We start from the raw sequence: 27337 nt of genomic DNA, 5'->3' as shown, positions 1-27337 counted from the left end.
CAACAAGGCAGTGATCCATGAAGGGGGGAAAAGTATACATTTGAGATAATTGATTTTGCTTTAACATGCTCTAGAATGCTCTTTAGTGCTCTAAATTAAAGTGGCCTAGAAGTTTAGAGCTCTAAATTATGACTGTTTTGAACATTAGTTCACATATGCCAGTAGCAGTAATAATGGGCTGCTATTCCACAGCTTACCAACCAACTGAACCTGGATTTAAAAGCCTTTGCCTTACTCTATCCAGTTACAGGCTGCTGAGAATGAGAAAGTAAGGTGGGAACTGGAAAAGAACCAGCTTCAGCAAAACATTGAGGAGAATAAGGACAGGATGATGAAGCTCGAGAGCTACTGGATTGAGGCGCAAACCTTGTGTCATACCGTCAATGAACATCTGAAGGAGACCCAGAGCCAGTATCAGGCCCTGGAGAAGAAATACAACAAAGCCAAGAAACTGATTAAGGACTTTCAGCAAAAGTAAGCAGCAGACACTAACTCCCATACTGTGTACCAAGGGCATGCAGGTAGCCAACATGGTATAGTGGTTAGACTGTTCGATTTGGACTGGAGAAAACCTATTTCTTACTCAGCCATGAAACTCAGTTCCTGGCCTATGGTCACCTTGTGTCTCTCAGCCTAACCCAACTCACAGGACTGCTATGACGGTAAAAGGCAGGAAAGAACCATGTAGACTTGGGGACTCCAGTGGGTTGTCTCTCTTGGCACCAGCCAGGCTCCCTGCCTCCTGATTTTTTAATTATTATTTAAGTGTTTGCAAATTAAATAACTGGAAGACTAGTAAAGTAAAGTGGCAGCCTCCAGTGACATCTTTATATCCAAGAATACCTCTGGGCACTGCATCTCTGAGTGAACAGTTTGCTTTCCATGAAATGGAATCACAGAAATATGTGGGTTTTAAAGAGTGGTTTTGTATTTGGAGCTCAGACCCCACCTCTGCCGTTTAAAAAGGTAAAGGTAAAGGTGTCCCCAACCAGTCGTGTCCGACTCTAGGGTGCGGTGCTCATCCCCGTTTCTAAGCCGAAGAGCCAGCGCTGTCCGAAGACGCTTCCATGGTCATGTGGCTGGCATGACTGAACACCAAGGTGCACGGAACGCTGTTACCTTTCCCGCTGAGGCGGTACCTATTTATCTACTTGCAATTTCTTGCTTTCAAACTTACTTGCCTCAAAACATAAGCACCCTTTATTTTAATCTCACCAGTTTGCCTCCTGGGAAATTGGTGTTTTGTGACCAGCCGTGCCCATCATGGTGGCCATTTTTTGAGAGTGCCCACAACTCACATTTCCAGAGTCTGAGCCCAGCAATTGCAGGGTCCAAGAGCTCCAAGGTAATAGCACAAACAGGAATCAGGCAAAACACAAGGTCTTAACAGTCCAGGTCATAGGCAAATACATTCTAAGGCAACACAGCAGACAGGGAGCAGGCAGAAGGATAGTTCAGACTGAAAGTACTCACGCCAGGGATCAGCCAAGGCAAGCAAGTTTCAGGAAGGTCTGGTCAGCATTGCTTTCAGAAATTCTCTTAGCCTTGCACTGCTGTTTTTATACACAGGCTGTCAGAGCCACACTCAAGCTTCAGCTGTGAGCTATTAGTGACTGCAGCTGAAAAAGGCCTCCTTGTAAGCATGCCTCCTATGTGCAAATAGACCTTTTCTCACAAGGAGGCCTCTGCCTTAGTCTAGTACTTCTTCTGAGTTCCTGTCCTTTTAGGTGGTTTCTTTCCTGAGGACTTGGGGCTTCCACCTCTGAGGCAGGGTCCTTGTCCTCCAGAGGTGATGCCCTCATAGTAGTCATCCTGAGGGCCTGGGCTCCTCCTGGTCTACTGGCAGATCCTGTGCATTGCTGATGGCAGGTGGCTTCTGGTCTTCCACCTCTTCCTCCAAGGAGGAGTCTTTCAGCAGGGGCTTGACAACAACCACCTCTCAATATTCCATATGTGCCCACTGACCCAAAATGGTTTGGGACCCCTGATGTAGACCACCCTGAGCTCCTGCGAAGAAGAGTGGAATAGAAGTTGTATGTAATACAGAATTATTTCTTTAATGTCAGTGTGCTGCAAAAGGGGCTGAAGGGAACCTTGAAAAATTACACTACTGTGTGGGATACCTCCAGTACTCTATGTCCATCAAAGTTGATTCTCTCCTGAACAAAGTTGATTATCTCCCCCCACACCCTTTTCATTATTGCCTGGGAGCTGATAGAGAATTTATATTTATGTATATTTTGGAGTTTAAGACTGATGTGCTTTTAATTGAATTTTTAAAAACCTGTGAGTCCCAGGTATCAAAAGGCTGGGAAATACTGAGATAGAGAATGTATAAGTCATAGTTTTTCAGAAGAGAAGAAGCTATATTTAAAAAGGCTTGTAATATAAACACCATTTCCCACTTTGCTGCTATCAAAATATTGAGCTCTTTATTAACATTCAGCAGGGCATACTAACAAGTGTACAGGGGATTGCAGATGTAGAGTATTGTTCAGACTTTTAAATGATAACAGTCAATGATGTAAACCTTGAACAATGGTAGAATCACATAGAGCTCTTCTACACAGGGCTGTTAATCTGCTGTATCTACTTTCGGTTTTGTCGCAGAATTGAGATCCGAGCACTACACGAAAAGCATTTCCTTTCCTGCTTTTCCACTACATAACCTCCAGGTTGCACTGTGGTATAGCTGAATAGCACAATTACACAAGTGGAAAAAGTGTTTTCTTTTGCTTTCACAAATAATACCTCATTTTTCCTGCTCTAAAAAAAAAAAATAGCCAAAAGTGCTGTTTAAAAACAGAAGCAAAACTGGAGGGTCACAATGTGTAAATTAGTGTAAATTACTGAACAGGTTTACTTTTCAAAATAGTTAAAGTTGTACCTTAAAAAATAAAACAAGCTGAACTAAAATGAAAGACAATTTAATGCCCAGCACGCCAAGAAAATTCACAGCTATAATATCTTTGCACCAACATAACGGACTTTTACAGTTATATAATACACTTTTAATAACATGAATTTATTTAGTTTCTCCATTTCAGCTGTGGTGATTAATAGGTTTTCATAAAGCAAGCAAGAGATAATTCAGATTAATCTCTCTTGCCATGCAGTTTCATCTTATTCATTTAAATATTAAAATATTTGCTCTGTGCTTTCCTCCCTTTTGCTGCTGCATATGCATTGTTATCAGATTAGTATAAAATATCTTATCAACATAGTGGTTTCCTAAGAAAGTGCATACTAAAGTATACTGCCCCAGCAAATTGTTTCAGTACCTGTTTCAACTTACAGTTTGTTCTAACCAACAAATGTGGTTTTTCCCCTAAGAGAACTTGAGTTTATCAAGCGACAAGAAGCTGAAAGAAAAAAAATAGAAGATCTGGAGAAAGCCCACTTTGTAGAAGTTCAAGGTTTACAAGCTCGTGTAAGTAACTTTCATTATTTTAATTTGGAAATGTTGTTAGCCACCTTACAATTAGTGGAGAGGGCTATTATAAATGTTTTAAATAAACAAACTTGTACTCCATGAAAAATATCCCTGCTTTGGAAACGAGTAACATGAACCAGCTCTCAGTGTCTAGTATATGTGTGGCACTAAATAATTTGTATTGTAGTGCTTCTGTCTATTCATCTGGTGAAAAGGAAAGATTACAGGTTTTTGCTAATAGTTGACTGTATTTCTTACAGATTAGAGAACTGGAAACGGAAGTTTTCAGGCTACTGAAGCAAAATGGGAGCCAAGTTAACAATAACAACAACATTTTTGAAAGGCAAACAACTATTGGAGAAGTCTCAAGAGGCGATGCAATGGAAAACCTTGATACAAAGCAAGTGTCTTGCCTGGATGCCTTAAGTCAAGGTTTGTTTGAACCAGATGATAAGGTTGATAATTGCGTTGTTTCTGTGTGATATAGTCGTGGTGACATTAACATTTTCAGAAATGTAATACAATGTTCTGGTGACCCAACTAAAATACTGTCAAATATTATCCTATCAGAACACCTGTAAGATATATAAAAGCACCTATGTTCCATTCAATTTAAGCTCCATTCAGTGTCTACATTGTGCTAATAAAACATTTAAGAAAGAGTATGTGTGCTCTCTTATATATCCTGCTGTATCTATTTTTATTTACCCTGTGTAACAGGGAGGAGAACAATTTACACATCTTTTTTTCTGGGTACAAAAATAAACCAATGTCTTGTGTAAACATGTGAACGTGTGTGTATGGATAGATCAGCCTTCCCCAACTTGGTGCCCTCCAGATGTGTTGGACTACAACTCCCAGCATGCCTCAGCCAGCCATAGATAGATGGATAGGTATAGATAAGTATACAGGTTACACATGCGAACATTAGATGTATTTGGGTCAAACTAGACATGATCAGAGCAAATCTGTGTGCAGTCAGGTGGAGTGTATGTGTGATTTAAAGACCAAAAGTGGTGCGTGCACAAGGAATGCATTCTCTCCCCTGATCTGATATTAGCTTTTCAGCTCCTTTCCTCAACTACTTTTCTTTGACCTAGGATCACTTCTGGTATGGGAATATGGCTGAGGAAAGAATGCCTGGGGAGATAGGCTGCAGGAAATAATGCAGGTGGGAGGGTTTAGCCCCACTCACCCACGTGTCCCTTTTTCTATTAAACATAAACTTCAGCTTGATATGTGATTTTGGCTGATCCGGGCTTAAATACACATCTACCACCATCACATGTATGAAAGCTCTCCCATTAATGTAACTGATAGATCTGTTTGTAGGATCCTTTTCCAAGTTGCTAATTTGTTTCCAGGAAGCATGATTTGTAAATCAAATCAGACTGTAGTAAGGTAGCTTCTAATCTAGTGAGTTCCAAATGAGAAATTGGTTTTCTGAATGTCTTAATAGAGTCTAAATATGTTTCTTTTAGCAAATGTCCTTAGTATGTAAACTTTTAAAGGCAGAAGATAATAGTCTATTAACTAATAGACCTCCTGCACATGTTTGCAGAAAGAGCTGTAAGGAGGCGGGGTGTGTGTGATCCTGATGATGTCTATAATAAGTTCTTCTCTAGAACTGAGGCCTCTGATGTTCAGTGTCCATTGTGACAATCAGCTGGGGTATTGAGTCTCCTGTCTGCTGTGGAACCCTTGTTGCTCTGTCTCCAGTATTCCAGATGTGTCATGGGACTCTTCATCATAGGCCCAGGTCTTAAGTCCATTTTGTACATTACACCCAAGCACTTCTGCAAAGGAAATAGTGTGAAACCCATGTGTAGTAGTAGCTCCATCATATGTGGCCATCATTCACATGTGTATTCATTGCCTGTACACACACTGGGAAGCCATAATTTGTTACAGCTTCCTGATATATACTTATGCATGCTATGGTGAAATATCTGTGTGTAGACATTGTGGCAACATAACTATTTCCTACACAAAAGTGCTTTTCATGTCAAAAAGGTTACTGTGTGAAGTGACCCTATTATGCTCACACATGTCACCAAGTTAAAACTCCTGATATTTCTGTGATTGAACAGTACCATGAGCAGCCGTTAGCAAATGTGATATAGCACCAAACTTTTATCTGAACTTTTGATACATTATACATATGCCTTCCAATATGCAAAATACTGAAAAATAGCAGCAGTTAGAAATTACCTGTCTGGCTGAAATGCTTTTTGGGAAACAACTGTGCATAGTAAGGGATTATTTTTTTAGTTCTATGGTAACTGGTTAGGGATGTATGTACAGATTGTGTAACATCCAGTCCGTCTGTGTTTCGCGGATTGTCGGGTGCCTTTTGTCCCATCATCCGTTCGAATATTTTTTTCATTATGCGGAAAAATACGCAAATAATTCCGTAAGAGGGTTTGCAACAATTTACATAATTTACCCTAGTATGTAACAGAGTATTGTCCCCCGTTCCAGTCAACTTTTCCTCAGCAAAAACATGTGTATTTTCCTACAAATAAATATGCGTACATTTTGGGAAAGTAAAAAAAAATCCGAAAGTCCACAGACTCAGGGCAGCCTGATGTGGTCACTCCACAGTGGATTCCACAGGTCGGATTCTTAGAAATCCAAGCTCATTTTAGTCCATCTCAAATTTCTCCAGCATCTCTAACTTCTGTGCTTTCTGGGTCATGAGACCATTATCCAATCCAGGCAAAAAGCAGCTGTTGCAAGAACCATTCCTTCCTTAATGTCTGATTAGGAATATATAATATCTAATTCCTGCTTTGAAAGAAATATACACTTGATTAAGATTTGTGTTAGAAATTACCAGTTGGCCTCCTCCTTGTAAGATTGATAACAGATATTCTCCTCTGAACTGTTTGAGCACAGGAATGTGAGAAGGTGGCAATCATCAGGGACTGTATTATAGATTAAAGGCATGATTTATCCTTATTCAGAGAAGGAACGAATTATCTCATGGTGAGGTCTTTTACATGTGTGTGGCTTGGTGTGTGTGATATGGAGAGCTTTTTCCAGTGTTAACCATTTGTGGTTCAGTGGACTGCTTTTAAAAATGATCCCGTGAGTCCACAACACATGTAGAATTGTTTTGCCAGAATTAGTTACCCACATAACTATCTGGGTACGGATACAGGGAAAAGATCCTAAATTCCTGTAAAATTTACAATTGCAGGCTCTCCAGAGCAGATTTGTGGATGGAAGGGGAAATTCTGTTGCACAAATGGGAGTCCACTTCTGTGACATTGGATGTAGCTCAATCTCTTTTATGTATCTGTCATTTGTCATTATTGTAGAGTATAATGGCTGTGCTGCATCAGACCACCAGTGCATAGCATTTAATCTGTTGATGGCGGCCACCCAGATGGTTCCTGGGGTTCACAAGCATGGTCTAATGACAGGATACGCAATGGATGCAGATTTAGGTTCTAGTCCAGAGGGCTTGATTGAGAGAGGAGCTCAACTATAAGCTGATGGGATCTGAGCTAGCAGTAAGTGACCAAGAAAGAGATCTTGAGGTTGTGATGGACGGCTTGATGAAAATGTCAGCCCAGTGTGCAGCAGCTGTGAAAAAGGCAAATTCCATGTTAGGTATAATTAGAAAAGAAATTGAAAATAAAACTGCCAAGGTCATACTGCCTTTATACAAATCTATGGTGCAACCACACTTAGAATACTGTGTACAGTTCTGGTCACCACACCTACAAAAACATACTGTAGAGTAGGAAAAAGTGCAGAAAGGGGCAACTAAAATGATGAAGGGGCTGGAGCAACTCCCCTATGAGGAAAGGTTACAACAGCTGGGATTGTTTAGCTTAGAAAAAAAGGTGAGAAAGGGAGGACATGATAGAGGTATACAAAATTATGCATGGTGTGGAGAAAGTGGATAGGGAGACATTTTTCTCCCTCTCCCATAATACTAGAACCCATGGTCATCCCATGAAGCTGACTGGTGGGAGATTCAGGACAGATAAAAGGAAGTACTTCTTCACACAGTGCATAGTCGAACTATGGAATTCACTTCAATTTGGATGGCTTTAAAAGGGGATTGCACAAATTCATGGAGGATAAGGCTATGAATGACTACTAGTCCTGACAGCTATATGCTGTCTCCAGTATCAAAGGCAGTATGCCTGTGTTCACCAGTTGCTGGGGAACATGGACAGGAGTGTGCAATTTCTTGTGGGCTTTCCCACACGCAGCTGTTTGGCCACTGTGTGAACAGAATCCTGGACTAGATGGATCCTTGGTCTGATCCAGCATGGCTCTTTTTATGTTCTTATTGCCCAATTCCCCGTCCAGAGCCTGGACCTGGCTGTTTCCCCCCATACAACTTCCCTGGGCCTCCTGGGCTCTTACTGTATCATTGTCATTGCCATTTTCCCTGCTCTGACACCATTTTAGAGTTACTTAGACAGCATACATTCTATGGTTAAAATAATCCTGAATGCATAACCTGCTGACTTGAAAGCATGGCCATGTTTGTTTTCATAAAGCAGCTGTTTTCTTTTTTTAATGTTCTGTGTGTACAAATGTGGTACTTTTAAAATGTCAGCAGCAATGTAGTATGGGCCAATGGGAAAAGGAAGCACAGAGGTGATGGGAGGCAGAAAGAATCAGCAGATTGAAGAAGGTCATATAAATTCTTGAACCAGTTTTGTTGCTAATTCTGTAGTTTCATCTATCTTACCTTAAGAAACCTGGAGCAAATGCTGTTTAATGACAGGTTACTATTTTTTTGTTGGTTAATTATAAAGCTGCCTCCTTTGTTGCTTCTATTTAAAACGCTCCTTTTAGTGTGTTACATGGCAAATAAACTTCAGAGATTAGAATCTCTGTAGACAGAAGGCAGAAGCAAAGAATTAATTTAGACTGCAATCCAAAGGCGCTTGCATGTGCCTGGTTTCTGTTCATTTATTTGTTTTGACACTGATTCTCAGAACTGCAAGTCTTCTCCCTGAACTTCCCAACATTCAAAAAGTCCTTTCTGGACTTGGTGTGAAAGCAATTTAAATGGAAACGTGAGCGGTGTGTGTATAAGTTATGTAGTCAGTTGACTTTAGATTGCTCTACGTGTAAAGCCACCAAACTGCTTTTTGAACTACAGAGAGTTTAAAGTGTAATTGAGGTGGGGAGTGAGACAGTTTTTTATATAGCAAACTCTGCAAGAACTTTGGGTGTCTGGACAGAATGCACACACATACCCCTATGTATTGTTTGTTCCACCTCCCTTCTCCCCATTTTGTTGTTGCTGTACTATAAACATTGATCTAAGTGAAATATGCACTTGGCAAGATAAGTTAATACCTATTAACTTACTGTGTTTGTTCTTGAATCCTCTTTGACTATAAATAATTGCTCTAGCATAATTGTCTTCAGGAGTTAATGCTCTCCTGCCTCTCCTTTTAAATTGAAATCCTCTCTAAGTGCTCTTTCTGAGGCATTAAGACTATTATTATTTCAAACACCTTGTGAAGATCTTTTGGACTTAGGTAACCATAGTGACAAAGGGGTACCTACTGACTCCAGTTGTGCAATCGGTGCCCAAAGTCTCAGCTGACTTACTTATTTATTCAGTGTATTCTTATCCCACTTTTCAGACAATTATTGTCTTCCAAAGCAGATCAATAAAAAAGAGAGATAAGGCCCTGCCAACAGGCTTACTAACTGAAAAAAAACCTCCAAGACATATAAGGGGAGGGGAGTAGAGGGAAAAGGTAGAAGGGAAACATCAGTTCTTCAAGGCCAGAACAAAGTGGTGAGTGATAAGTGGACATTTATATCCGGTTCAAGCCAGGCTGATCTTCCCCTATTAGGGTTCTTCCTGGAATAGCAATTGGTGACTCTTGTTCATTTGGCTGATTGATGGGGCTAGAGTGCCCTTTCCCCTTATTTTTTTAGTCCCAGGGCTTCAGACCACAACCATATTAATGCTATTCTTGACCCTCACACTCTCCGATTTACTTAGAGCACAATCGTAAGCACAATTATACAGAAAAAAAGTCCTACAACTCCCAGCATTCTCCCAGCAAGCAGAGGAGTCGTAGGACTTTTTTTCTGCCTAAACATGCATCGGATTGGGCAGTTAGTTACTATATTTCCCTCAGCTTCATCTAAGAGAGTAGGTTCTTTCTTATATGAGCAAAAGGAAGCCAGCTTATGACAGTTTGTCATAAGGTGTATTTACATTACAAAGTGAGGGCCAAACAAGACATGAGATGAATTGCCTCACTGCAATTATTGTATCTAGTTTTTAAAACATAAATAGCTATGGGAGGTATGTGGTCAGGACTGGAAGTACTATATATGTGAGGGAGTTAAGCTTTCCCCTCCATACCATGGTCCTGATTAAAATTGTCTCTCCTCCTGTAGCTGCTATTTGCCCCAGGAGGGAAGATTCCTTAGGCAGGACCATGGTGTGAGGGAAAGGCTTAGCCCCACCCCCTCGGCATGTGCACGCGCACGCACAGTGCAGTTCCAATCCCCAATCTTCCCCGTGTGGTTGCTAATTTTAATCATGGAAATAACGTGATGACTAGTTTGGCCCTTATATTGATTTTATACACATTTACCCATCATGGATATGCAAGGAATGCTGGGAATTGTAGTTAGAGGATTCTGAGAATTCCATTAAGAGATCACAAGAGCCCCTCACAGAACTACAGCTCCCAGGGTTCCCTGAAGAAAGGGAATTGCCTCATTATAGCAGTTGCAGGGGAACACAAGCAGGAGGGTGTTATTGCGCTCATGTCCTGCTTGTGGGCTTCCCATGGGCATCTCGTTGGCTGCTGTATGAACAGAATGCTGGCCAGGATAAGCCTTTGGTGTGATCCAGTATGTCTGTTCTTATGGCTGTTAAACTCATAATTTAACCTAATTTCCTGCCTTTGATGAAAACCTATTTTTGTCTCTTATTGAATTTAGCAACACCAATTGCTCTTCTTTTCTCTGCTGCCACTGTAGTTCCTGTTTTGTGGAAAGAGCCTAATAAACAACTGACACAAGAATTGATTTTGCAGAGTATTCCAGTTCATGCTTTCCCTCTGGCATTAGTGTTTTCAGCAAGACAGATGGTCTCAGATCTTGAGCTTTCTTATGCATACTTACCTGCTGCAAAGGGACCACACCATATCCTAAAATACATGGATTAACTAGTCTGTGGACCTTCCCAGTAGTTATGATTTAGCCATAGAAAATGTGCAGCTATCACTGACCCACCCAAACAATATTGCCCCAATGCATCTGTTTTCACTGTTCTCCAGCACTTAAACCACAAAGGGCCAAATTAAACATGACCCCATTCACACAGTTAGCAATTGTGTAAATGAATTTTTAAATATAAATAGCAGGGCTCCAGATCTGGAGCTGGGTATAAGAAGGAGGGAGGTTTTAATCCTTTGCTCCCTTCTGTCCCCCTGATCTGGATGGTGCCTCTGTGCCTATTCTTTATATTGGGAGGAAAGTTCCAATTAGTATGAATGGGAACTTCCCTTCCAGTGCGAATAGCCTCCCCACCCACACCCACCCCGATCTAGATCAGGACTGCAGCAGGAGGCAAAGAGTTAAAGCCCCCTCCCTCCCTCCCTCCCTCCCCCACCAGGATCCTGATGAGGATCAGCCCCCACCCCTTTTCCAAGCCTGCTATTTACACTTTAAAAACCACTCACACATGAATGGTGAGTAAGTAATGCATTTATTGCTCAATCCAAATATTGTTGTAAAAGATACAGACTTAAAATTTAAAATGCTATTATACAATATCAAAAAATTGCACATAAAGTTAAAACAACAAAAGTTTAAGATATATATCAATTTACTAAAGTTAAAATAGGGTGGATATACAACAATAATATTGAGTAAAGGAACCTTTAGTGTCATGTCAATCATCTGACATTCATATCTCTGAATCTTTATAACAGTTCACATCAACAGTGTCCAAAAACTTTGCTCTACATCTAGTGTCTTTCACTGCAAATACCACGACCCTCTGTATCACATATGGGTTGGTCGATTGTAACAAATAACTCAATTTCTCCTTTACACCCCTGTATTTCACTTTCTTTAGAAGAGGCTCTAAATAACTTTCTCTTATGTCTCTATATAATTGACACTCAACTCAAGTACATAATGAGCTAAGTCCTCTAGGACTGGTTCTTCACAAATACAGAGAGCTTCGGCTATTGGGCGGTATAGAAATTAAATAAATAAATAAATAAATAAATAAATAAATAATACACAACCTATCTTCTGCTGGTATACCATGAAATCTCCCCCTTTTCATTGTAGTATCCATTGGTTCATACCTTAGATGTGTGAAACCTTTCCGATATTTCATTTTCATAGGAAGTGACAAGTATTTCTCATATCGGTGCAGTTGTTTTGTACTAGCCAACCATTTTGGTGTTTCTGATTATGTAAGAGTAGTTATATCAGTTTGTGCTCATACATCAAACACTCTTTGTTTAAAAATATTGCTGCTAGCTTTCAACTTTTGATTTAGTGCCTGGTCAGAGAATCAAGTATTTGGAAAAATGTTAAAGAGTTTTTGCAACCAAAATTTTCCATGCATAAATAATCTCTGTTCCTCCAAACAGGTCTTAGGAAGTCTTTCTTGTGTTAAATTGCTTATTCTGCACCAATATTTTACCATCCTTACATATATCTCAGTCCAGAGATCTTTTCAATGCCCAGTTCACCTCTAATTAAATATGCTGGAGTAGATTTAGAAGAAACGAGGCGCAGAAAGCAACTTCGAACACTTTCAGTTTTCGTAAGATCTGCAAAGCTCCGAATTGCAAAGCCACCACATGAATGATGCCACATTTAGTTTTCCCTAAACCAAGTTGAAGGTAAATGGTGATTCTTGCCCCAGTAAGTGCAGCTTTTGCAAGTGTTTTGCTGCCGAGTTTGCAGTTAAGCTAATGTCACAAGCAGCCAGGCATCTCATGATGCCCATGACATCGCTGTGTGATATGTCACAACTCTGTCTCCTGCTTCCCCTTGTCATTTTGATTGTCTTGCCAGTTTTTAAACTGCTTTCCCCGGATTTCATTGCTGGTTTTGCTCAGAGTCTATGTCTTCGCCTTTTTCAGTGTTTCTCCATACACCTGCTAAAAATGGAAAAATAAGAGCTATAGTGTCCACCTCTGCAAAAAGCTGTCCCCACCTCCTTCCATTACATAGGGGCATGGTCGTGCTTTAGGAAGCTGCCTTATATATACCAAGTCAGACCACTGGTTCATCTAGCCTAGTATTCTCAACACAGACTGGCAGCGGCTCTCCAGGGTTTCAGGCAGGAATTTTTCTCGCCCTTCCTGGAGAAGCCGGGAATTGAACTTGGGACCTTCTGCATGCAAAGCAGGTGCTCTACCACTGAACCATGGCCCCTCCCCATTGAAATCAATGGGTCTTAAATTAATCGTTACCAATTTTGTCTCATTGCTTTCAATGGGGCTAAAGAATCCAACTCATTACTTTGACCAGTATATACTACTGTGTGATGAATCCAGAATTCACACTGAATAGGGGAAAAGTCGGGGAGGGGGTTCTCTGAATCCAGAGTGGACCGAGGACTCCTTTTATCTATGTTTATGCTTCTGTGCCTCTAAAATTTACAGTGCAGCTATAAAAAATATAAAAGTAATAAGAAGGAGAGAATCTTCGGATGCTGAACAAGGTTTTATTAGTAAACCTTGTCCAGCATCCTGAGATGATTCTCTTTTTCTTGGGTTCAGCTTGGATGTTCACCTGCTTTTGCGCCTCCATATAAAAGTAATAGTTACATGTAGGTCTGATGGAGCTTAAGCAATTACAGTTACACAGTTACAGGTTCCACGATTAAAATGAATGAACAACCTTGCTTTGGATTAGTTTACACAAATCAGGATTGTTTGCTCAGTTTCTAAGATAACAACCATAGGGACTCTCCAGGACACATAAGGAAAGTAAGAAGTACAGGGTGAATGTGTTCTGTGCTAGCAGAAAAGAGACATCTTATTTATTTGTTCCAAGCAATTTTTTTACCCTACTCTTCAGCCCAAAGCAGAACAGCTTACAAACCCAGAGCAGCTTATAGAGATAAGACCATCACTGCCCTCAGGTTTACGATCGAAAAGACAGGACACAAAAGGAAAAAGTAGGAGGGAGGAGGGGGAAAGTACACTCAGGAACTAGTTCTTAAAATTACAGTTCTTATAATAATCAGCTGGGATGAAAACTGTTCAAGGAGAGGAGGAGCCAAAGGCTGCTGGTCTCTCAGTTGAACTGATGGCATGGACCTGCTTTCCGCCTCTCCGTCTGCTGCATCCTAATGGATGACACTTGAGGGAGCGGAAAAAGGCCTGGTGGCTTTAGCACAGCCAATTAAATGTCTGTGTTTCCCTTTTCTTCCTCTGCTCCTCTCTCCAGTCTCCACATACCCAAGGCTGACAAGAATTAAGGGATTCCTAGGCTAAGATAAATGATTATGTAAACCAGCCTCCCCAGTCCTTCAGATGTTTTGAACTACAATTCCCATTAGCCCCAGTCAGCCTGTCAATTATGATGAGGTTTGTAGTTCCAAACATCTGGGGGGCACCAGGTTCAAGAAGGGTGATATAAACTATTGCAAACTGCATATAATATTTCACTTCTCAGTTTAGTCCAGTAGAAAGCATGTTTCATGGTTCCCTGATGGGCTCCATCCTTCCTAGGTACAAAAGTTAAGCCCAGCATGTTATTAGTCAAAAATCAGACCAATAGGATTAATTTAGAATGTAATGGAGTTCACTGATGTTTCACCATAACAACAGCAATGGTGCAGCGAAAGGTTGCACAATGCTAGAACATACAGAAAGTGATAAATCATAAGTAAATAAAGATAACCATGATAACCCCAAATGAAACAAACAAAAATGAACTTAATAGCCAAGTTAGGAATAACTCTAAGATAACTAGACAACATGAGCAGTTAAAGTGAAATTGCAATAATCAAAACTAGAGTACTAATTTAAGATACAATATTAAAACAGATTCTGTCTTGGTTTGGCCAGAACTAAAGCTAAATCTAAAACAACCTGCCAGTTCCAAATGGACAACTGTATTTCTTTACCTGTCTGGTTCCATATATGGACAATATCTGTGCAGGGGCGTAGATCATTTCCTCCCCAGTCTGACCATTACATCAACTGCAGGTGTGTGAGCATGGCTGGTGTAGTACTGAAAGTCTTGAGTGGGTATAGTTCAGCAGCCAGGGTAACTTACATTTCATTTTTAAGCATAAATCATCATCACTCTGACTTCCATTCTCAAGTATACTAAGCTAAGCAAACTTACACTGGCGATATAGCTGTCTTAAACTCCACCCCCACCCCAATGACCAGTCAATGTGTAACTTCTAAATAATTGTATACAGATCATCCTGCAGCTTCCTTGTGTTCTAATATAGCTTCAGTTTCCATGCAGTTGCTGAGAGCTTGTGAGCCAATCTTATAATAAGAACATAAGTAGAGCCATGCTGAATCAGATCAAAGGCCTACCAAGTCTGGCTTTCTGTGTACACGGTGGCCAACCAGCTGCCTGTGGGAAGCCCACAATAGGAATGAGTGCAATAGCACCGTCGTGCTCATGTTCCCAGCAACTGGAATACACAGGCATACTGCCTCCTATACTGGAGGTAATATATAGCCGTTATGACTAGTAGCCATTGATTGCCTTATCCTCCATGAATTTGTCTCATTCCCTTTTAAAGCCATCCAAATTGGTGGCCATCACTACATCTTGTGGTAGTGAATTCCAGAGTTTAACTACATGTTGTGTGAAGAAGTACTTCCCTTTGACTGTCCTGAATCTCCTACCAGTCAGCTTCATGGGATGACCCTGGATTCAAATTTTATGGGAGAGGGAGAAGATCCACTTGCTCCACAACATGTAAATTTTATACACCTTTATCATGTCTCCACTCGCTCACCTTTTTTCTAAGCTACACAGTCCCAGACGTTGGAACATTTTATCACAGGGGAGTTGCTCCAGCCCCTTGATCATTTTGGTTGCCCTTTTCAGCACGTTTCCAACTCTGCAATATCTTTCTTTAGGTGGAGTGACCAATAGTGGAAAGGCAAATTATTCCCTCTATTACTCACTGAAATAAGTACATAACATCCTGATCATCTCACATTCAAATCAAGTTTGAATGTGTTTCATGCATAGACATGTCTGAGTATTGGGACAGTTAAATGCATACAGTAATTCCATATTCTTTTTCTCCCTGAAGATTTTAACGAAGCAGTCCCCGAGACAGAAAGGCTGGACTCTAAAGCACTGAAGACTCGTGTACAACTTTCAGTAAAGAACAAAAGGTCAAGACCAACTAGAACAAGACTCTACGACAGCATCAGCTCCACAGATGGAGAGGACAGCCTTGAAAGAAAGGTAACTTCTTTTTCTTCTTCTTTGCCTTCTCGTTGGTTGTTAGTTTTGTCCAGCCTTTGTTCCTCTCTGGTTTCATTTTAGTGCAGGCAATATTTACTCACCTGTGATTAACTTTATAATGAAGAAGTATTCAAGTCTTTTCTATTTCAAGGTAAATCATCTGTTTTCTTGCAGCAGCCCCAAGACTTCTGATTTAATTTCACATGCATTGCGATGTGCCGCCTTTTGTCATTTTTTTCCAAATGTGATATTAACTCTGTTATTTAAACAACACAAAGCCATGCTTAGCAGGTAACTTATTAAAGTTCAAATGCAAATCCTGCAAAGGAGATTGTTAAATCTGGAAAACAGTTAAGATAAAAGGAGTAATGATGTGTGATTATTGGAACGGTGCTTCGAAAGCAGACACAGGATGGAAAACAGGTGCTATAAAAGTGGGATTGCACGTTCAAAGTAGCTTGCTCTGGTTGGTTCCTGAATGCCATAATCTGCTTCATAATCTCTTGTATCAACAGCCTTCGTTCAGTTATGGTAGTCCCATGCACATTACAAAATCACCTCTGCCCATGTGTATGAGAACATCCTCACCAGCATCAGATTCTGGTGCTTCCTCCCTTTCCCCTGTGGCTAGCACTGCAACGTTTGCATTTGACAACGTAACTGGAAACCAAGACGAAGAACAGCAGTCCGTGAGTGCTGTGTGTTCCCATGGAGGTACTCCACTCTCCTCTCCTTCAGAATCGTGTCAGAGCTTCGAAGCTTCACCTGTACATCATCCAACCAACAGGAATATCTTCCATGATGAAGGTATAGCTGTAAATGTGCATGCCACTGCATTCATTTTCTCACCATATGTTATTAGTGAGTGATATGCTATTATCACTTGTCATGTCAAATTTGCACTTTCCAGCTCAAGAGTCCGCGCAAAATGTTTTATGAACTTTCAGAAAGCCTGATTTCCTTTTTTCTCCCTTTGTCATTCTGCATCTTAAAATTATATAAACCTTGCCTTAAATCAAACACACAAGATATAGAGCTTCTTCACATGGAACTTTTATCCTGCTATTAAGATTGGTTGCTCACGGAAATTTGCGGGCCCTTTAGATGACATCATTAACCTTCAGGTAGGGATGAGGGAGAAATCCTCCACGGACCCCAGTGAGGCTGGATTCAAAAGAATCCGGCCCCCCAGAGTCCGTGGAGGATCGGAAGACTTAACTCCACCTCCATGAGGAATCCTCGCCAGCCGGATCTTCCCTGCTGGCCAGCTCCGAAGTGCCAGCAATACAGCCGTATCGCTGGTGGGCCGGATTGACTGCGGCCGCAAATGGCATCCCAGATAGGGATGTACGAAAGTCACTTACCTTTTCGAAGGGTGACATTTACGGTGGGGGGGAGGCGCTCCGACCCTCCCCCCGAAATTCTGGCCTGGGGGGGAGGCGCTCCGTCCCTCCCCCCCCCGAATCCTGGCCAGCCAGCTCTGCAAATGGCGGCGGCCATAGCTGCCGCCGTTTGCGTCCCTGCAGTCAGCCGTGATAGGCTACGTAAATGTTTACGTAGCCTATCACAGCTGATTTAAACGACGAAAAAAAACCTGCGCGTACGCAAATGGCGGCGCCCATGGGCACCGCCATTTGCGTTCCTTATTTTGGCACGTCTTAGTCTACGTAAATATTTACGTAGACTAAGACGGCGAAAATAAGGGGAACGCAAATAGCGTAGCGTCTACGGTGTTTTTTAAAAATCTAGCCGTGATAGGCTACGTAAATCTTTACATAGCCTATCACGTTTTTTTATTTTTTTTTTACTGGAAATGGCGGCGGCAGCGGCAGCTGGTCGGAAGACCGGCCGCTGCCGCAGCGCCGCCGCCAAACCGCAGCCACCACTGCCAGGAAGATTTGCCGAAGGTAAGTCCCATCCCGGGGGGGGGGGGGGCAGACCGTTCTGCCACTGATTTCGGGGGGCGGAATGCGCTGACATTCGGCCTCCCCGAGTTTCGTGGCAAAATTCTCTGACATCCCTAATCCCAGACACCATTTGCGGGCGTAAAGGCCTAAGTTTAAGGTAAATGTAGCCATTTATGGCTGCATTTACCTTAAACTAGGGCCTTTACGGCTGCAAATGGCATCCCGGATGCCATTTGCAGCCACAGTCAATCCGGCCCACCAGCGATATGGCAATGACAGCCGTATTGCTAGCACTTGGGAGCCAGCCGGCGGCTCCGTGGACTCGCTGTGGAGCAGAGCCAGCTGGCAAGGATTCCGGGAGGGAGGGACGGATCGCCTCCCCCGCCCGCAGATCCCCGCAGAGTCCAGGTAAGGGGGTTTCGTACACCCCTACCTCCAGGGTATCTCCCGCACTAAATGACCTTTATTCCATTTTTTAAAAGATCAGAGATAATGAGCTATCAAATTACCCCACTTGAGTTCCGGTTGAGTTCCCTTGTGAAAAGCTGCAATAAGAGGAGCTAGACCAGAGCACCATCTAGTGGCTGTGTAATGAAACATATGGAAGACTCAGATAAGGGGGGAAAGGAGCAGGAAAGAGGGGGGAAGGACATGCATGTAAAAGGAGTCCATCGTGATCCTGCATTTAAAACGGAAGCAGAAAGCCCCATTTTAAATGTGGGATTTTAAGCTAGTGTAGAGATGCTCTTAATTTGGGGAGAACACCCTTAAAGTGTGTTCTTAAATTTAGGGAGTCATCTTATGTAAAACACTAGGAATTTAAATTCTATGAGATAAAATCAAGTGTTTATATCTAACTGTTATATATGTTTTTGAGAAGGATTAACTGCTATTTATGGTACTTCAAATGTAAAGGTGGTAGACAAGCTCTAGTTCTAGCTTGTCTGCCATCAGCATATTAACAAAAATATGGCTAAAGCAAATGCTTTAACATATATCTATACACATGTGTGGAAAGACATAAATAAGGATGTCTGAGAACTCTGAAATGGATTCAAATGATTTCAGATTTCTATCAGTTTGACCCATGGATTCCTCAATAGGCTGGCATCTTCAGAGTCGTGTGGATTCCATGGACTTCCCAGAAATGTATGCAAATGTAATCATACAAAAATATGGAAGTTACTGGAAAATACGCACTCACACATACACATTTTAAAAAACAAAAAGAAATGTTTTATACATTTCTGATCTCTCTTCAGCCTCTGCTGAGTAGCATTCTTTTTTTGTGCGTTCTGCTTGTTGACTGTATGCTGAGCTAAGAAAAACACGCGAAGTGTTACATGCCAGTGAAAGTTACATAAATGGTTACAGACTTTTTTGCGGACTTTTCTGAAGGGGAAAAAAATCTGACATACATATTTCTCAAAGTATGATCTGTGATGTTCTAAAGATAGAGCAGACAAAGCAAAGGAGGCAGTGACTTTGGCTGTACTCAGGAAGAGGTTAAACAGAGGAAACATTAGCTTGGCTCCTACAATGAATCAAAGTCTTCCTTTAGATCCCTGGCTTATTGATGGAGTTTGGGCTCACTGAGCATTACAAAAGCCATGCGTCCAAGGGACAAAGAAGGGAGGATGCCCAGAAAAAAGGGTACCACAAAGGGCAGATGATGGTGTTTTAACCTTCTGGCATATCTTGGGGTGAGGATACTTCCGGATTGGACCATTTTTCTCACCAAAGTGCTAGACTGGACAATCTAAGTTACCCTTGTAGGTTGCTTGACTAAAGGGGTGACTTGGAGGTCAGGAAAACATTTTCATTCATCCAGAGATCTCATTATTTGCCTGCTCACATGAAAGGAAATCCTAGTAATTCAGTTATGGTAGTGAACACACACAGGTCATGGACCTACCTTCAGGATCCTTTTGCTACTAGCAGCCATGAATCCCTTGTCCCATGCAGCCCTTTCCAGAACAAAAGAGATACTATAAATATTAGACCTAGTCCTAGAGTGAAGCCACCAACACAAGCCATTATGGCTGAGCTACTCATTAACAGGTGGTAGATTAATTTGTTGTGTTTATGATGTGGAACTCAGCTAAGGTTTTCAGCTAGTCAGCAAAAACAGATGCATATATGCACACTTGCATAAAAAATTGCTCTAGTGATGCCTTTGTACCAGAACCAGAGAACATTGTCTGACCCTGATAAGTATTTTATCAAGGAACTTTCCTAACTGCAGTAGGTTAGGATTATGTAGGCTTGGGGCTACAGGAAGAATAATTGGCTGGGTTCCAAAGTGACACATGCAGTGTTCTGCACAAGCTCAGGTATTTTTGTATTCCACTCCTTCTCATAGCAGTCTCCTACAGCCTCCCAACCACCACCACCACCACCACCCTGAAAATCCCCTGAAGATTAGGGAGCCCTCAGATGTTGTACTCTATTGGACACATAGAATCTTGCCAAAAGGGGAAATTAACACTGTTCCTCCCTCCCCGCCCCTACCTCTTTCTCACACCCACACACACAGCAGATTCTCTAGACCCCAGCCATTATTTTAAAATACTTTTTTGTTATGGTTCTCTAGATGTCTGTAGCTGGTTGAGCTTGTTAACACTGAAAGTTTGTCATTTAGTGTTTTAAAAGCTTTCCTGCATTTTCTACCCCAGGGGAGGTTTCGAAGTGCATTATAAAAATAGAAGTACATTTGTAACTGCTCAAATACATTTTCTGGCTAGGATCCAAAGAGCTGTTTTTGGTACGTGCAAAGGCCTGCATTCCCAGTAGGGTTTTCACTTCTTTGTTTTTGAGGGTAGCTGCTCACCAAGCCTCCGAAGGTGTTTCTGAGGCTTCCCCAACTTGCAGGACTGGCTTCTCGGGTGACACACAGGGTTTCTGTCAGGAGGAAGGGACTCTGAAGCCCATTCAGAGCTGAGTATGCACTTCTTTGTATCCTGGCCTGCATGTCTATATACATACTTGCTTATTTGCTTGCATAGAGATGGTGGGAGTCATAAGAGAAGAATTACATCCTGTTTAATTTTTTTGAGATTTTTGTGCAACAGTTAAAAACAGAGGAGTATATGCAATAAATGAGGCAGACTTCTATGTGGAGGCATCCTGATGGAATCCCCATCTACATGAAATCTCCAGAATCCATTTTAATAGAGAATATTTCTTCATAGTTCTAGTCACACTAACCTCAAGAGCGTGTAGAGTCTATGTGCAGTAGAAGAGCTGGATTGTACTGCTTCCCAGAACAATCAGCCGGTCATTCATCCACTTGTTGGATGCAATATCGGAAAGGCAACTATACATATATACACACCCAATCTACACAGTTTCTCCCCGATTCTGATTGGTAATAAACAGATTTAGCTGGTATGCATGTAATGACAATTCCTGGATTGTTTAACCCAGAAATTGCCAATAACTAGCAGGAGAGAGCAAGCACACTGCCTCCCATGAGCTTGTCACTTCTGCTTTCAGTTAACAAACCAGAAACTGCTCTTGGGTTGTTACTGTGATATCCAAACCTGGAAACTTTGGGTTCTTTAGGGGTTAAACAACCCAGGCTCAACAACAATGGGATAACTTTGGGTTGTTTAACAGGTAAACAACCCAAAGTTTTCGGGTTCAGCCGTCACGATAGTAACCCAGAAATGGGGCATTCCTGGGATGTTAATTGAAAGCAGACGTGATGAGCGTGTAGGAGGCAGCACGTATGCATGCTGCTGCTCAGCCCTAACAACCCATAGTTTAAACAACCCATGGTTTGTCGTTACATGTGAACCAAGCTACTGTTGGATTCCACAACCAGTATAGAAAGAAAACAATTCATATGTGTTGCCTTTGTGTTTGATCTCTGTTGAGGGTGATGTAGCATGCAAGGTAGTGGCAGAGTAAGTGCTTTTCAGCCGTACTTCTGTAGGATGCCTAGATGTTTAAGCACTTCATAATAAATGTTCCTGGGTCTTCCAAAACATTGAATCAAAAAGAAATGGCAGGCTGTTAGGAAAGGTTTGAATGTGGGATATTTTTTGAAACATGTCAGCACAATCTGTAGAAGAACACAAAGCTTAAGGCTTGCAGCTACAATGAATAAATGACTAGTCACTTATTTTGGGGCATCAGGACAGCACCCCAAACATGTGGAAACACATGCAGTAGCACGTCATGTGCAAGCACAACCGAACGCAGCAACACATTATATGCAACAGCACTTCTCAGCAAATACATGCGACAACACATCACAACACATATTGCATGCAACAGCGCACAAAGATACATAACAGCATGAAAAGATACACAACCACACAGCAACATGTCACACACAAATAGCATGCATAGCAACATGTTACATGAAGCATTCAATGTACAAACACAGGCAATAAGATACCACATGCAAACACAACAAAACATCTCATGAAAACATGCAACAGCATGTCACATATAACTATATGCAGACACACATAAGAGCACTTCACATGCAGATACCTACAGCTGCATGTCATGCATGCAAATGCACACTGCACTTCACATTCAGACACAAGCAGCAGCACATCAGACACAAATGCGGACCAACATCCAGCTGGAGGTAGGAGTACTTCATAAACACACACGGACACAGCAGCTCCTTATACCCCATCTATTGTCGCTCGCTGCTGCAGTGTTCTCACTCTGACAACAGCCATTTTTCTTTCCAGAATCAGGTTCATTATGGAAGCATCAGTCTTCCAGACAAGATACTTTCCCTTGATGGAATTATTGCTTAAAAGAGGAACTTGGAAACCTCATAACTGTAGAAATACACAACAGCTTTTCACCAAACCAGTGAAAGGCACACTCTTGCAACATGCTTGAATCTTTAATGTTATGTAAACTGCCAGCAGGATAAATTTAGGAAAAGTTTTGGGTGGGCCCCCAAATGGTCGCAAACACTGTGAAAGGTGCTGATCAAAACAAAAGTGTCTAAAACTCAGACATTCTTCATCAGAATTTTCTGAAATTTGTTCAGATTTTAAATTTGGTCAGATTGTAAATAAGCCCACAAAAATTGCTGACCAATAACAACAACAACTATTATTATTATTAGAGCCTTCTAAGAGGCTAGTACAGCCTTCCCCAGTCAGATACAGTCCTTGGCCATGCTCTCCCAGGGATAATGGGAATCAATTATATTGATTATACAATGTATAGAATGTTTAGATTTTATCTTGATAGAATGCTGAAAAAGCAAATAACTTACAACTCTAGAATGGTATCTGCAGAACCGGGCCAGTACTCACCATGTGTTCCTTTCCACCTCAGTTTATAAAATATTTAGTATGCCTGTTATTTTCACAAAGGCATTGGTTATTACCACTGTTTTTAAAGAAAAGCAATAATAACAGCAGTGATATACTTTTTCCACCCCTTTTATGGCTTTTCTACTTCTCTGCCTTTGTTATTTCTTTCATTGCTTCTTCCGTTCTCAGGGCATTCTCCTCTCCCCATCTCCTCATGAAAAATTTACAAATAAAGTCTATTGCAGCTTGATTCTTTGCTTAGAGTTACAGAGGGCTGATATGCAAAAAAGAGGACTTTTCTCTCTACATTTTACAAAAATGAACCATGATTTGAAAGTGGCCTGAATTATACATTTATATTAGCAGCATCAATACTAATTAATTATTGTAGTAGATACAACTGAAGTGTCATACGTCTCTATCTCTTCCTGCCTTTTCTCTTTTGCTACACAGGCACACATAATAACTGCATAAAATAATGATACAATAAAATTGTTATAATGAACTGTGTTGTTTTGTATACAAATATGTCCTAGATGGTGCCACAGGTATCCTATCACCAGGAGCATCTAGCCCTTCTCTGGGGCATATAAGAACAATAAAACAAAAGTTTGTCAACCTGCGGTAAGCTTTTTAAAATCTTGGTTTCTTATTGTTAAGACATTCACTTAAATCCTTTTCAAATTGTGTAGTACTTTTTGGACACTGACTCTTTTAACATTATAGGGCTCCCTTGAGAAGGAGTTCTAGCAAGGGCAAGAAGCGAAAAGAGAAAGCAGCAGTTAAGGTCTCTACTGGCTGCAGGTATGAATGAATAACATGGTTATAAACCATTTCAAGCCAGAATCCATTATCATGAATAATTTACCTTACACCTTTCAGTGTAAAGGTAAAGGGCAAAGTGCCTTTAAACTTGCAACCCTATACACATTTACCCGTGGCTAAGCCCTATTGAACTCAGCAGGAACTTTCTTCTGAATAGACATAGAATTGTGCTGTAATTATCATATACATTATAGAAGTTACTTTGTAGAGCAATCCTATGCATGTTTACTCAAAAGTAAGTCCCACTGTGTTTGATGGAGCTTACTTGCACATAAATGTGCATAGGTTTGCAGCTTTTTAAGTCTTCCAACTTTGAAGTTGGGAAACTGAGGGAAAGAGAGGCAGACTTTTCATAGAATCTGGCCTGTGCTGTGCTGCAGCTTTTTCCCCAGCTCAGTAAACTAGAGCAAAGGTGGCCAGGCTTTAAGCTTATTGGATCTACTTGATTTTTTTACTAGAACCCTGAGGCCCACCAACCAAAACCAGTTGCAAAATAGCAGCTCAGGAGGGTGGATATATGATAAGAATTGAGAACAGAGTGCATCTGAGTCAATGCTTAGCCCAAGATAAAAATTCATTCCTGGTTTTTCTCCAAGCTTTCTTTCAGCAGCCTAACTTAGGCAGGTGGGCGGGTGGGTTGGGGGAGAAGCCTTTTCACTTTTGTTGTTGTTGGACAATTGGGAGTCACAATCCTTTCCTGAGCTACTGCAAATCACCTTGAGATCTACTTTCTGCTCGCCTCTGGACTAGAGGCCCAGGGCACACTCCGAAGGCACTTGGCACAGCAAGGTGTTATGTCCCCACTGGAGGAACTCTTCTCAGAGGAGGAACTAGAGCTCCCAGAGACAGACAGCATTGAGGGGCAGCCCATGTCAGGAGACCAGAAGCAGCCTGGGCCCTCGGGAGAGATAGCCGTGGGTCCATCTCCACAAAAGGAGAGGAACTCTACCGCTGACATGGAGGCTGAGCGACCACCTAATCCCCCAAGACCATCGTCTCAAGTGAAGACCAGTAGGGCCCCTAAGGGAAAGAATGCTCAGTTGCAAAGGAAGTATCCTCATGAGCAAAGGACTTCTCATGTGTAGGGCTGTCCTCACAAGGAGGATTTCTTCCAGAAGCCTCTGATGTACTGCAGCTAGGTCCTGGGCGGGGACTCTGGAGGCTCCAGCTTATAAGCCTTCAATTTAGGCCTGTTCACTGCTGGAACAACACTTTACTACAGCTCCTAGTATTTTGAAACATTGCTTCTTTGACTCACATCTTGTGCTGCTGACACTTGGACCCCTGTCATTAACCCTGGACCGCCTTTGATCACTCTTATTGCTAAATCTTTAACACTGTGCTCTGTGAACTTGCTGGCTTTGACCTTGGACTGACTTGACTTTGATAAATCCCTGCTCCTTGACTGAGCTGGACTTGTGGGATTTGGGAATTTCAACTTTTGATCCTTATTCCCTGTCCAGGCCTGTGTAAAACAGGGCACAAGGTTGCTAAAGCTAAGTAGGTCTGGGTTTGGGAGGTCCCTGGAAAAACCATGCACTGCCTTGTGTTACATGGAAGAAAGGCAGGATATAAATGAAATAAATAAACAGAGGTATAAACTACACCAAAACGCAGAGGACAAAATGTACGTTTCAGAGTACACTAAAGTGGCACTAGCTATCACATTGCATGTGACTTGATGTTGTGCACTCTGCAAAAATAAACTGGCCACCCATTGCTCTTCACCGTACAAGAATATGGTGCTTCTATAAGAAATGCAACCAAGAGTGTAAAAGCTAATTAATTCCTTGATGCACTTCTCTACATATGGGTGAATCAAACCCTTGCATTCATTTTCTAACAACTTTGTATCATAAAGCATCCAATATGTCTGCTTTGGATAATAGCATCTCCTGTTTAGTTCAGTTAAATTTCCTATGGTCATTAATACTCTGTGGGTTTTAGGGGAGTGGTTGAATCAAACATTGTACAGTTAAAGACAATAAAAACAACATAACCCTAAAAAACAAAGGATTTAAAGAAACAACATGCAGTCAGTCAATAAGTAAGGTTCGCAACTCTTGAACTGGAGGGACCACTGATCTTCTATAATCAGAATAAACATGTACTCATTTAATCCAAACTTTCTAGTAATCTAAGACTTTTAAGGCTGCAGTCTTATGCACACTTACCAGGGAGTAAGCCCCACAAAGTTCAATAGGGCATACTTGAGTAGGCATGCATAGAATTGCGCTGCAACTCTGTTATGCATAAAATTAAAAATATTAATTATTTTAAGCAGTTACGTTTTAGAAAGTTATATCTCCACTAAAGGAGCATCTTTCTGAAGTCAATTGTTAGTGCTCAGTAATTGACATGACACCAATAGTTAACAGCTCTGTTATTTCTGATTTGGATCATAGAGCTTAAGATGCCCCATTAATATAACAACCTTTCAGGTAATGCAGTATTTAGGCAGTGAATATTGTTCATCTGCTAAAGGCTTTTGTTCTTTGCTGTGCATTTTAGAGGATTTGCTTCTGTTGGATCTATAAATATATTCCCACTACAGTACAAGACTAAACTAAGCTGTTGGAAAGCAGGGGACAGTGATCTCTTGACAGCATCCTATTACAAAGAATTAATCCATTAGCAATGCTGATTGATGTAGTATTAATTGTGGTGCCATGAGATGGATGCCTTGTGCATAATTTTGTTCTCACAGGAGTCATTTGCATTTTGATTTAAGGGGAAACTTCCACGTGTGTGCACAGACACCCTTTAAATGAGGATTCAGGACAAAACAAACAGCCATCTGTCAGGGATGTTCTGACTTGGATTCCTGCATTGAGCAGGGTGTTGGGGACTCGATGATCTTGTAGGCCCCTTCCAACCCTACTATTCTATGAAATGCTTCACTTCTGTAAGCATGCAATAAACTCTTGGTTAGGCTACTGTGTGGGAAAATACAACATATCATGCAATTCCGTGGTGTGAAAAAAAACTGCTCATGCTCTTTACTGTACAGCATTTAAAGTCGTAGAATTATCTAGACTTAGTTTTTTCCCCAAACTAAGTTAATTTGGGGGGTTAACCTTTAAGTAGTATCTTTGATTTCTCCATAGTCTTTGTGTGGGTATCCTGCACTTGCACAGAGCATTATCCTGGAACCTTCTAGAACTAAATCTGGGTGCCCCTGAGGAAAGAAGTCATCCCAACCCTTTTAACAGAAGAACATATGAAGAGCCCTGCTCAATCAGACCAAAGCCTGGTCCAGTACTCTGTTCCTACAGTAGCCAACCAGATGCCTATGGGAAACCCATAAGCATGACATGACCACAACAGCACCCTCCTGCTCATGTCCCCTAGCAACTGGTATTCAGGTGCAAATTTGATACATTATACATTACATTATACATATAGCCTGCTTTTCTTTCAAGTAGCTGAGGGCCCTGTACATC

The 27337-nt window shown here is 41.4% G+C and overlaps 1 protein-coding gene across 5 annotated transcripts in view; it reads left to right on the top strand.

The window, feature by feature from the left end:
* The window catches only part of PPP1R9A (protein phosphatase 1 regulatory subunit 9A), a 189435-nt gene that overhangs the window by 138370 nt on the left and 23728 nt on the right, over positions 1 to 27337 (top strand). For 4 of the 5 annotated variants that reach the window (XM_084858772.1, XM_084858771.1, XM_084858769.1 and 1 more), the window contains exons 9-12: positions 245 to 474; positions 3334 to 3430; positions 3694 to 3865; positions 15711 to 15868. In XM_084858772.1, coding sequence (XP_084714898.1) covers positions 245 to 474; positions 3334 to 3430; positions 3694 to 3865; positions 15711 to 15868 — 657 coding nt within the window. Of the gene's footprint in view, positions 1 to 244; positions 475 to 3333; positions 3431 to 3693; positions 3866 to 15710; positions 15869 to 16383; positions 16676 to 23605; positions 23694 to 23795; positions 23874 to 27337 lie in introns of all 5 variants that reach the window. The other variant, XM_084858768.1, reaches the window with a different exon arrangement.

Source organism: Heloderma suspectum, chromosome 5 (genome assembly GCF_057233095.1).
Source record: "Heloderma suspectum isolate Gila_16-S chromosome 5, 16-S_ref, whole genome shotgun sequence".
NCBI classification, from domain to species: domain Eukaryota; kingdom Metazoa; phylum Chordata; class Lepidosauria; order Squamata; family Helodermatidae; genus Heloderma; species Heloderma suspectum.
The sequence above is the reverse complement of the archived record's forward strand: the minus strand, read 5'-3'. Positions and strand labels throughout refer to the sequence as shown.